A 12,197-nucleotide genomic window follows, 5' to 3' on the forward strand; every position below is an offset into this window, starting at 1 on the left:
GGAAAGTAGGAGGATATTCATTGGAGGTTTCGTCCACAACATCTTTTGCAATTTGAGAGCGAGTTTTCCGGCAAGGGAGAGGAGATTGAGAACTGGAGTGGTAGAGTAACTCTCAATTTGAAGATATGATCGACAAACATTTCTAGTGACAGTTGATCAGAGTTTGAGAGATGAGAAGGTACAAGGATGAAGAAAAACAGCACAAATTAGGGTGAATATAAAAACCCAGTGAGGTTAGAAGAACTTATAGCCTAGGATAATGTGAAGTTAATCTGGGCCGTAGAGATGACACAAACAGTTGAGATGGGAAGGTTAAAACACTAAGTACAAAGATAGAAATGCCCTAAATGAACACCTCTTTTCTGATAAGTACCAGCGACAGGATAGAAAAAGCAAACACCTATTTTGAAAACAATTTAGTGCCAAAAGCAATGGCCAGAGAGAATACCACACTCAAGACCAATAGATAACACAAGAGATGAGCACATTCTTGGCACCATTAAGCTATAGCTAATCATACGTTTCTCACAGAGAACACAAATAAACACAGCTCCAATATCTTTGCTTCCAAAAAAAAAAAAAAAAAAAAAAACAGAGTTAAACTCAATTAAGTACTTGAAAGGAAATATGTTATGCAGTATTATAGATATAGGTCTTCAAAGTTATACATGGACAGAAAAACATAGATTAATACAAGTTTATATTGCATCCATGATGTGTCAAGGTATAGAAATAGGATTGGAGATAGCCATCTTTAAATCAAAACTTCATTCCACTAAGCTCAAGATTAATATAAAAGCTAACTGAGCTTTTAATAATCCATTAAGTTCAAGAAACAACACTTGGAACATAAATATAGCAAATGAGCATTATCTAGTTTTAAAACACAAGTCTCATCAAACATAGAGTTATACATGGAAGACTAGTATAGACTTCTTTTACAGATGCAACAAAAGTAGCAACTCTATCTTCATCTTTTGATGACTTGTCAGAACAGACAAAATCATGATCTTCATTGTCACTCCATGTAGCCATCATGGCTTTGTCATGCTTCTAACTGGACATTCTGTTGTCTGCACACTCAGCAACACAATGTCTTATTCCACCACATTTGAAACATGGTCCAGGTACACTTGAAGATACTTGTCTCTTCTACTAACAAACCTTCCTAATTTCTGTCTAAAAGTCAACTTTTCATGATCTTGACCCAAGTGATTATTTGATGACTCCCCAAACTTTTTAACTTCTTTTCCTTTGTTCTTGAAAATCCTTCAAAATTGTTTAACAAATAAGGCAAGATCATCAGCAGGAGATTGATCACATGATTTATTTATAGCTTGAGATTTGTCAACACTTTGAAGAGCAACCTCTTTTTTCTTATTAGAATCAACTTGATCCATGTCTAGCTTCATCTCATAGGTGATGAGTTTGCCAACCAAGTTTCCAAGTTTAATCTCATTCAGGTCTTGAAATTCTTGTATAGCAGCTTTCTTTGCTTGAAATATCTTAGGTAAGGTCCTCAAGATCTTTTGGACAATTGTCTCATCAATAGGTTTTCCCAACCCCAATGCCTCATTAATCAACTTTTCAACTTTCTCATAGAAGACCGAGAAGGTCTCAAACTCCAACATTCTTAAATCTTCAAACTTTGAAAGAATCATTTGGAGTTTAAGATCCTTCACTTGTTTGTCACCTTCATGTAGAATTCTCAATTTGTCCTATGCTTTTTTTTTGCAGTGGAGCAATAACAAATATGTGCAAATTGAGTTGGCAAGATAGCAAAGACAATGGCATTCCATGCTTTTCTGTTAGCCATAACTAAAGTAATCTCCCCTTAAGTCCACTAACCTTTGGCCTTTACCACAAATTCTCCATCGACAGTCCATCAATGAGCCTTCCATTCAAATCTACAACAATTACATCATGTGCTTCCAGAAAGATATGAAACTTGTCGCTCCATGCAGCATAGTTTGTTCCATCAAAGAACGGAGAAGAGTTTCAAGATCCAGCAACACTATGACGTTCCATTGCTAGATTCCACCCAATGCCAGTAGCTCCCAAAGATCACTCTACGTATATCTAGAGCAAGGCTCTAATACCAATTGAAATTGGTACGCAGAATATCCTACAATTAAAAATCTATATATGTGTTTGTCTGACTAAATCAACACCAATCAACTAAGATTAGATATGTTAGTTTACCAACAATGGAAGTAGTCAATTTAAAACTTGGTTTATTGAAGTGTTCCTAGCTAACTAAGATCCAGTTCAGTGCACATTTTAACTCTGACAAGCTTAGTTGCAAATAATGATGGATGTATATCACAAACAAAGAGAAAGATAAGTAAACTAGAATAGCAATAAATTGCACCCGGAGTTTTTGGCCAAAAAACCCACCTCTGGGTTAAAAAATCGGACACTCTCCATTGAGTCCAATCCACTAGTGTAAACAAGATTCTTACAAAGTACCATGCGAAGCTCAATTTCTAGACCCGTGATGCGTTGAAGTTTACAAAAGTCAAGAATTTTCAAGATGTATTTATTTAAGGTAACTCCAATCTCATTATTGACTCCATTTTGACCAAGCGCAAAACATCTTGGCAATTGAAGACTATTATTGAGGACATCAAATTATTGGCACGATACCTTCTTCTCTACCTTGGGCTCATGTCTTTTGGGCGCTGAATTTTCTAATTGATGTCAATACTAGAGTTGGACACTTATATATGGGATAGGTCCTTACCCACTATTCTTAGAAATGCTTTTCTTTTTTATTGTACCGGAAATTGTTGTACTCGAGGTTTCTCTTTGAATAAATTTTCTTTCTATTAAAAACAAATGTGTTATTAATATTTTTATTAAAAAGTGAGTAAACAAATAGGGCAATGAGTTAGGTTTAGCAGCTCTCTTTATTTAAATTGTTTTGTTACGATTTAGTGGTATTCCTCTTCACTTGTAAGTGAGAAGTCTTAGATTCGATTCTCGCCAAAGGTGAATTTGAACCGTATTATTGTTAGCCCATTGTGAAGCCACTCAATACAATAGTCTGATGGTATTCATCTTCACTTGTAAGTGAGAGGTCTTAATTCGAATCTGGTGAGTGACGAATTTAATATCAAATTAAATTATTTATTATGTGACTTAATCGAATTTTTTTATTTTAGTGTAAAATATATGGTTGTGCTAAAAATACACCTGGGAAGAATGGGTATTATCGGTCTTTGATTATGAAAAAAAATAAATGCACCGCCTTGACCACCGAATCCTCAGTCTCCTCTTCCGACCGTCCGAAAGAACAAAAAAGTTCCGCTCCGATCCTTTCACACCCACAGCAAAAGCCACAGACCCAACCAGCCGCGCGAACTGCGCACCATGCGCCTCTGTTAGCACATCTCAGACTGTGGGGCTGCTATCGTGCGCACATAGAATCGAAGTTAGAAGTCAGGACTGAGAGAGGAAGAGAAGGCAGTGAGCATGGGAGATCTCTACGTTTGGCTCATCTCCTTCTTCTTCCTCATTGCCCTGCTCGCCCTTGTTGTTTTCCAGGTCAAATCCTCCCTAGAAAACTCCCTTTCAATTTCAATCGATTTATCTATTTAATCTCGATTTTTTCACACTTTTATGAGCTCATTTTTTTAATTTCAATTTTATAATTTAAATTTACTCCTGAAAAGAAGAAATTTTATACCTTGATCATCAAAATGTTACTTTTAGTTTAAAGGGTCTCTGTATGTATATGAAAATGTGCGCTTTTGACAGTCTCTTTATATTTTGGCTATAAAAGAATGAAGAAATTAGGTGATTATGCTAGATGTGATTGAAATACATTTTCCCTTTTGGGTAAATTGTGTGTGTCGTGTAGCACGTTAGTTTCTCTGCTTATTTCGAGCTTAATCGTGCATTGCAATGGCTTATTTTGAGTTTAATCGTGCATTGCTAAGGCTTATTTCAAGCTTAATCGTCATTGCTATGGCTTACTTCGAGTTTAATCGTGCATTGCTATGGCTTATTTCGTAGCATTCTTCACTAGTCAACAGTAAAATGCTTTTTCTTTCCTTAGGTAGGATGCTTAGAGTGCCTTTTCATTTTAGTTCGTTTACGTTTTTATTCTTTTGTAATGGTGTTCAGTTGCCTGCCCCTTAGTTTCTTTTTGTTTCTTATGGCGTTGGGATGAAGTTTTCCCAGATTCATGGGACCAGAGATTGGAATTGTTTAACCAAAATGTACGAACAACAGAAACATTTATCGAACTGAAACTGTCACCAAAGTTTTTTCTTTTGGAAAAGGATAAAAAATGACATCTTTGGTTGAATTCCATATTCATTATGGAAGACATGGAACCAAAAGTTTGTGGTTTTTATCCTTTAGCCGTGGTAGTTACTAGTTAAGGTTTTCTTGTGCTGCCTGTTTTTGTCCTTCCATTTTACAGTTTTACTGGACTTGGATTGGTAACCCCATTATGTTAACTTTTACAGTAGCTTGTTGTGGTGCTTAATCGCTAATTAATGTTGGATTGGTGATGGTAATGCTATGGCTCAGAGATCAACTGTTTTGAAATTGAATTGGCTGGTGTTAAGATTATGCTGGGACAAAGATGTAACTACATTTTTTTGTGGTTGAAAGTGTGTTGGAAAGTATACTTAATATATGGTTGATTTTTATATATGCTATAGCATCCTTGTGGCATAATGCTATTGCTACTCTTGTCTTGTTTAGCGATATAAAACATGAAATTAACACTTACAAAATTGTTGCAGCTGATGTGCCTGGCAGATCTTGAGTTTGATTATATCAACCCTTATGACTCTTCAAATCGGATAAACAGAGTGATTTTGCCAGAGTATATTACAGAAGGAGTTTTGTGTGCTTTCTTTCTTATAACAGGGCATTGGTGCATGTCACTGTTTTGTGGTCCATACCTCTATTATAATGTGAAACTGTAAGTTCTCTTGCATTCCATATATTCTAATGCTATGCATTGTGATTATTGTAAAGTTGGAACCTAAGCAACGATAAGGAAAGGTGGAAGCTAGGATTATCAAAATCAAGAAATATGCAAAAGTAATAGTCGATAGAAAATCAAACAAAAAGGGAAATAATCCTTGAGATGAATGACAAGATAAACACTCAGAAGCTAGAGTTGAATCGCCCGGGGTGGAGGGCTAGGGAGGCAGCTATATCACAAGTTTTTCGGTTAGAAAGTTAAAGTCATGTACTTTTGCTCTAAAATTGTAGACATCTAAGCACGCCCTTATATATAAATATGTGACAGTGGGGTGGGGGTGGAAAAATTTCGTACAAATGATGCATAATATTCTATTAAGATAAATATTAGAACGCTTCTCCAAGGCTTCAAACTCTATTGTTGATATTTGGATGCATTTGGACCTTTTCACTTCTTCAATTGAGACATGTCATCTCTTTACACACAAAAATATGACCTTTAATGCTTTTGAATAGGAATTAATGATGAAAAATAGAAAATATTAAAAGTCTTGTAAAAAAAAATTGCACATGTTATGTGAAGAAGTGAAAAGTGTTAGCTATCCCACATCGGTGGTGGAAGTCAAATATAATGACTTTAAATAGGATTAACCCACTCTAACTAATACCAAGGCCTTTTGTGATAAAACCTCACATCTGACGGATTGGATAGGTGGTAATTACCAAGTTGGGGAGTATCGGTGTCGTTAGAGCGGGGCACCTCGGGCACGTCAATCTAAATTCCAACATGGTATCAGAGGGCCTTGATTACGAGCCCGTGCAAGCCAAAGTGCTTGTCACCAGGAAGTGTGGGCTTGGAAACAAACCTGGACTCTTAATATAGAGCTGGCATCCGCCTGGAAGGAGTGAAAATAAGTTTGGACTCCATTGGAGCCAACCTCTGAGTTTCAATTGCCGATGTGTGGATCTCCACATGTGAACCACTAAATGAAGTCCCGCGCAAGGGGGCATGATAGCTATCCCACATCAGTGGGGGAAGTCAAATATAATGACTTTAAATAGGATTACCCCACTCTATTTAATACCGAGGTTTTTGTGATAAGATCTCACACCTGACGGATGGGGCAAGTGGTAATTACCAAGTTGAGGACAATATCGTTGTCGTTAGAGTGGGGCCCCCGGGTCCATCGATCTAAAATTCCAACAAAAAGGTCCAAATGCAAAGGTTGCTAGCATTTATCGTACATGGAAATGGTATGGTATGTTGCTCGTTGATGAGACTTAAACCCTATTTCCATGGACCATATGATGTAGCCATGATATATGGACCAATTTTTCTTTTATTACAGTGATCGTGTCTTGGTGTTGTTAGCTGTTTTGTTTTCTGACTAAACATCCTGCTGTTTTGATTAGGTATATGAGAAAGAATCACCTGGTAGATGTTACTGAGATATTCAATATGCTCCACAAAGAAAAGAAGATCCGGCTTTTCAAACTCTTTTATCTTGTCGTCCTCCTGTTTCTCTCGATATTCTGGTACGGTTTCTCAGACATTTGCACTTATTCTTTGAGTTCTTTTTCTTTCTGTTAATTACCGCTTTGTTACATCTCTGGCTCATACATTTGTTGTAGGATGATTCTAACTGCATTGGAAGACCATGAATAATTGGGGGACAATGGCTGCCTCAGCGGAAATATTCAGATTCGGAAACAATTGCCCTGTCTGCACGGTTGATACTAATTGCTGCTCCTTGTCATGATTTATTGCCACTAAATTACAAATGATGTAATTTGTGGGAGATTGGATCGTAAATTAATTTGGTACAGTACTCTGACATTTTCGTATAACACTTCTGTAAGTTTGAGGGATTTAGGGTTGTGTTTTATAGATTTGCAGGTTCAAGCAATCTAAAACTCTTAGGGTGGTATTTTGATGTTTGCAAAGAAGAGGTGGTGTATGTACGGTGATGAACAACCCGTACTCCCACGCGTTGCAAGGTGATGCATCGATACATTTCAGTCCAATTTAGCTTCTATTTACTTGTATTTCATCCATGATCAATTTTCCAAGTTTACATCAAGCCATAAGTAGTCCAAAAAAAAAAAAGTAGTGTTATTTGGTGTCTGCTTTGCTTTTATGTTTTAGGTCGTGTGGTTCAGGATTCACTGGAGTATAGTTGAATTCTGTGTTCCTCATAGTCCTTCTCTGTCACTACTGTAAAGTTTTTTCCTGTCCTTTCGCCGAAATTGAGTGTTTGACGTTCGGTTTGTTGTGTGTCTTTACGCGTTAATGTTGATTAGTGTCTTAGGCCTCCATGATATTGTTTGTTCAAAAGAAAAAAAAAAAAAAAAAAAAAAAGACACCAAAAACAAAAACAAACAAAATTGATGACCTAGGCGACATTTTAGCTCCACTCGGACGCCAATTTCACTTCTTTCCTTCAATTACAAGGTTCGATTTGTTGTTTATGTGACTGATTAATGTTGATTAGGGTGTAATTCATTGATCAAAAAGGTTCGATTCGCGTTCTAATTCAACTGATGACAGTTCCTATTAATTAGGGGTGGGCATCAAACCGACTCAACTGACCAAATTAGTTTATCCAAACTATTTTTGTTGGTTCGGTTCGGTTTTCAGCAAGAAGAAAAGTTAGATAATTTAAAAGTTGAACCAAACCGATCTATTTTGGTTTGGTTACTTTGAAACCAATCAAAATGAAATTGAATTGACTATAGATTTTTTTATTAATAATTATATTGTTGCAGTCATATTTGGAATATGACTGTAATTGTGTAAATCCTAAAGTATCTAGGGATATCTTTTATATTCCTTTTAGTAATCTTTAGATAAGGATTTTACCTATCATACTATTATAAATAACGGTACAATGGGGTGATACAACACACACCACACAATCAAATCTCTCTCTTCTCTCTCTCACTATCGCTCGCCTCCCTCTCTCTATTCCCCTAGAATAGCTCAATTTAAATAGGCTTGCAACATATTATTAACACGCTCTTGCCAGAAGCTAAGGAACTGAAGGATCGTAGGAGGAGGCTCTCTTCTACCAAATTCAAAAGCTTTTCTTTGTTTTCTGCCAATCAGGTACGCTTAAAATAAAAGAAGATATTTGAAACGTCCATGAAGCATGAAAACATTCCTCATGATGCATGAACCCCTCTATGTTTATATTTTCCTTCCGATATATATATATTGTATATGTTTCATATATCTGTCAATATATGTATATATATATATATATATGTTTTATACATTACACAATTATATTACTATGGGGAATTTGTGAGTCAAAGTATATAAATAAATTAAAAGCAATTTGGGTTTTTCAAACCCTAGAAAATTCGAAAAACAAAAAAAAAAACTGGGATATTTTTTTGCAGCACCGTGACACCATGCTGGACCACCACGCTGGCTTGGAGCCTAGCCAAGTGGGGAAACGATGTCGTATTGACACCTGGACAAGGCACACAGCCCTTTGGGCTCACTGCCCTATTGGAAACCAACCAGGCTTTAGCCTGGGTTGCATAACCTACAGGGCTGAAGCCCCGGTCCAACCCGAGTCCATAACCCATAAGCCTTTGGCTTGTTAGGCTTGTTAGGCTTGTTAGGCTTGTTACCATCCCGACCCCTATGTACCTCAGCCAGCCTTGTAGGCTGGGCTTGTCCCATGGTCCAAAGACCTAGCCCCAACTTTGGTTGGGCCTTGCGTGTGCTAACCCATAAGCTAACTTCAGCTGGGCTTGCTCCCACTCACCCTTTGGCCCAAAAACGCCAGCAACTTGTTGCTAGGCCACCCAGTCCCTCGGCCTGTGGCCTGCAGCCACATGTGGGCTGCAGAGCAACCAAACTCGAGGCCCAAAAGCCTCTAGGGCTTTGCTTTACTCACGACACCCAAGCCTAAATGCTATTAGGCTATGGTTTTTGAAATCCAATGCTAATTTTTGGCATTTTAAATAATTTTGACTTGAATGTTATTATTATTTTTGCTTCCACGATCGACCCCGTTTGGTCCCAATCTATTGAATTAATCAAAAAATGACCTACAGTCCATTAATCTGATAATTAATCCAAAATTATTGACCTGAAGACAACTTTTGGACATTATCGATTCAATAATTTATTTGTATACTTTGAACCGTTGACATCTTTTCGTAGTCCCAAAGCTCTCACCCTTGAGTTCTTGAAGAAACTCAAATCCACTACACTTCATTTAGCATATTGCATTATGTGTTTCTTCCAGGAACCTCTCCATTATGAACTAATCAGTCATAAAACTAAATTGAACCTGTAGTTTCATATTTAGTGCCTTTGAAACCTGAAGTTTGCATTCAAAATTTACTACACGAAACCTGTAGCTTTCATGCATAAATTAAACCAATACGTGTCCATAGAACCTGAATATTCTACTATGTCTTTGGATTACTATATGACTAACCACGTTTTGTTGTACCCTCCATTTTAGGGATATGTCGAACTTGAACAAGCTCAATTTCGCCACTCTGGAAGTATTTGGAAGAAACTACCTGAAGTGGATTCAAGACGTGAAGCTCCATCTTACTGCAAAGGGTATTAGAGCAGCCATTGAGGCACCTACTGATGACAAACCTGTCGATGAAGCTCAGAAAGCTACTGCAATGATCTTCATTTGAAGACACATCCTTGATGCTTTACAAACCAAGTGCCTCGCTAAGGAGGACCCACACACCCTCTGGCTTTCCCTGGCTGACCGTTTCGATCACTAAAATGGCATCCACTTGCTTGAAGTAAGACACGAGTGGCAGCATCTTTGCTTCCAAGACTTTAAGTCAGTGAATAAATACAACTCTGAAGTTTGTAGAATCCGATCACTTTTGAAGTTCTATAAAGTGGAACTAATCGAATCAGATCTCCTTGAGAAGACCTATTCAACCTTCCATGCCACCAATATTGTCTTGCAGCAACAATATAGGGCACATAAATTGATCAAATTTTCGGATTTGACCTCTGTTTTACTTCTCGCTGAAAACAGAACCAGCTTTTGATGAAGAATCATCAAGCTCGACCCACTGGCTCGAACGTCGCACCTGAAGTGCATGTAACCAATTTTAGGAGCCATAAATGACGCAAGAATTGTCGTGGCCGTGGAAATGGGTGGCAAGCCCAACCACGGGCCTAAGGTCAACAAAATCAAGGGCCACCCAAGGGAGGAAATTTGACCTCGAAGTGCCAACCCCTTGCACCTAAGGTCCCAAACTTCAAGAACAAGCGAAAAACTACCGTTCAATCAGCTTCCACTAAAAAGGATCATTGGTCACGCGTATGCCGAGCTACCCCCAAGGCTATTGCCAAGTATCATTCCTGTCGTGAGTCTAACTTTGCGCATGTGGATCATCCCGAAGATGTTACTACATCCATGGAGATATCAGATTTTCAGGAGGCATCAACTTCTATAGACGAATAAAGTTTAGACATGTTTTTAGGGTGTTTTACCTCTAATGGCCGAACCCCCTAATAGGTGCATTATTTATCATGTTTTCATATCATTTAACCCTATGTTTTGTTAAGGAATTAGTCTTAAAAGAGCCTTATTACTTTCCTTTTCTCTGTTTCAGCCAATCTGCGCACTTAGAACGTTTTTGGCGATAATTCAACTTTCCGGAGAAGTTTTGATGCAAGGCCAATTAGAGAATGGAGCTAAGAGGCAGAAGATCTTTGTGTCCAAATTTCGTAATTTTTCATGGAGCCAAACGTTCCAGGTTTACTGATCAATCTCGCAGAAGTAACTTTTCCGTCAGATCTGTGCAGCTGGAGGAGAATGAAGATTTGGAAGCTTTCCCGATTTTTCCTAGAGGTGTGCGATATATTCTTAGAAAGATAAGAGATAAAGCTACATTTTTCATATTTTTACAGAATTTTCAGAAGATAAATCGACCCCAAATCTGGCGTGCAAGACAGATGTCGTATTTCCCAAGTCAAGAAGGACTCTTTCCTAGTTTGTGTCATTAATTATTTAGGAGTTTGTTATCTTTTGGGATAGCTTTTATCAGAATTTTTAGGATTTTATTAGAATAAATAGAGTGCCATAGGCTATCTTAAAGGGGGGGAACGAACTACACAAGAAATTCATCAAAAGTGAAAGAGGACAACTTAGCGTGCTTTTACCATTCTTTTCCGGGTTTTATCTTCCATGACTTCTTTTGTGATTTTTATTATGATTATGTGTAACTAAAATACTTTTCTAAGGTTTATGATGAAGCCATGACATGATTATTTCCGAAGTATCTTGTTGATTATTATTTGATTACATGCCATGTTTAGTTCTTAATCTTTGTGCTTAATCTATTCTAGTTTCGAATGTTCTTGTGACTGGCCATCATTGTGGACTTGTTTCTAGATATTTAGATAAATATGAGAGGATAACCAATATCAATTAGGTTTATTGGAACTAAGATTAAGAAGAGTGGACAAACTAGTGAGGATGACCAATATCAAACTAGTCCTACTTGGTTGACATTATTCTTCAGTGCTTAATGGGTTTTTATGTGTTTAACTGTATGCCTAACCAATAGGATATAGTTATCACGTATAGACACATGAGTTCATGCCTGACCAAGGATTAATTCATATCTTAGAAAGAACAACATTAAATGTTGGCATGGTAATTGGATAGTAATCAACTTGAAGAAAAGGGGATATGATTGATATTGGTGGATTCATGACCTTAGGTTTTCATCACATTAATTTCTTTCAAATTTTCATTCTTTGCGTGTTTTCGTTATTCATATTCCTTGTTTATGTGACAGCCCGTTCCGGAATTTTTAAAACATACGTGTGAAATGACGATTTTGCCCCTAGTGTGATTTTTTTACGTTGTGTGGTTGTTTTGAGCTTGGTGTGGCTGGTTGTAGACCACACACATTTCCCTCATCATTTCCCTACCCTGCACCCTGTCCCATGCCATTTCCCTTCCCTATTTCCTATCCCATTGTACGGACATACCCCAAAACCCTTGTAATCTTCACAGATCGAAGAAACAAAGTACATATTCTTGCTCGTGAGGTCCGTGGGAGTCCAACCATACCCATTTTAGGTAAGGATACCTTCGTTTTCACGTCGAACTCGGGATACCCAGATTTTGTCACTGTTCATGCACACGTTAATTCTTGTGTTTTTGGGAATTTCAAGCTTGTAGGAAGCTTGGTGAGGTCCTTAGGAGGCTCGGGGTGGTTCGTTTGAAGGTTTTGGACGTTGG

At 37.6% G+C, this 12,197-nt stretch overlaps 1 protein-coding gene across 1 annotated transcript; it reads left to right on the forward strand.

The window, feature by feature from the left end:
- Nucleotides 1-3,236: 3,236 nt before the first annotated feature.
- LOC103964176 (protein cornichon homolog 4-like) lies at nt 3,237-6,995 on the forward strand. The gene is made up of 4 exons (XM_009377078.3): nt 3,237-3,546; nt 4,758-4,939; nt 6,358-6,480; nt 6,577-6,995. The coding sequence occupies exons 1-4, from the start codon at nt 3,475-3,477 to the stop codon at nt 6,608-6,610; spliced, it is 411 nt and encodes a 136-aa protein (XP_009375353.1). The 5' UTR covers nt 3,237-3,474; the 3' UTR covers nt 6,611-6,995.
- Nucleotides 6,996-12,197: the final 5,202 nt, after the last annotated feature.

Source organism: the organism of the source record quoted next, unplaced genomic scaffold (genome assembly GCF_019419815.1).
Source record: "Pyrus x bretschneideri cultivar Hongxiangsu unplaced genomic scaffold, Pyrus_bretschneideri_v1 Contig3, whole genome shotgun sequence".
In the NCBI taxonomy this organism is placed as follows: Eukaryota; Viridiplantae; Streptophyta; class Magnoliopsida; order Rosales; family Rosaceae; genus Pyrus; species Pyrus x bretschneideri.

What these genes read in the sequence shown, in the direction of transcription:
- LOC103964176 (XM_009377078.3), top strand. Translation starts at nt 3,475, where the DNA reads ATGGGAGATCTCTACGTTTGGCTCATCTCCTTCTTCTTCCTCATTGCC. An exon ending in TCGCCCTTGTTGTTTTCCAG is followed by an intron (nt 3,547 to 4,757) that starts GTCAAATCCTCC and finishes AAATTGTTGCAG; the next exon opens with CTGATGTGCCTGGCAGATCT. An exon ending in CTCTATTATAATGTGAAACT is followed by an intron (nt 4,940 to 6,357) that starts GTAAGTTCTCTT and finishes TGTTTTGATTAG; the next exon opens with GTATATGAGAAAGAATCACC.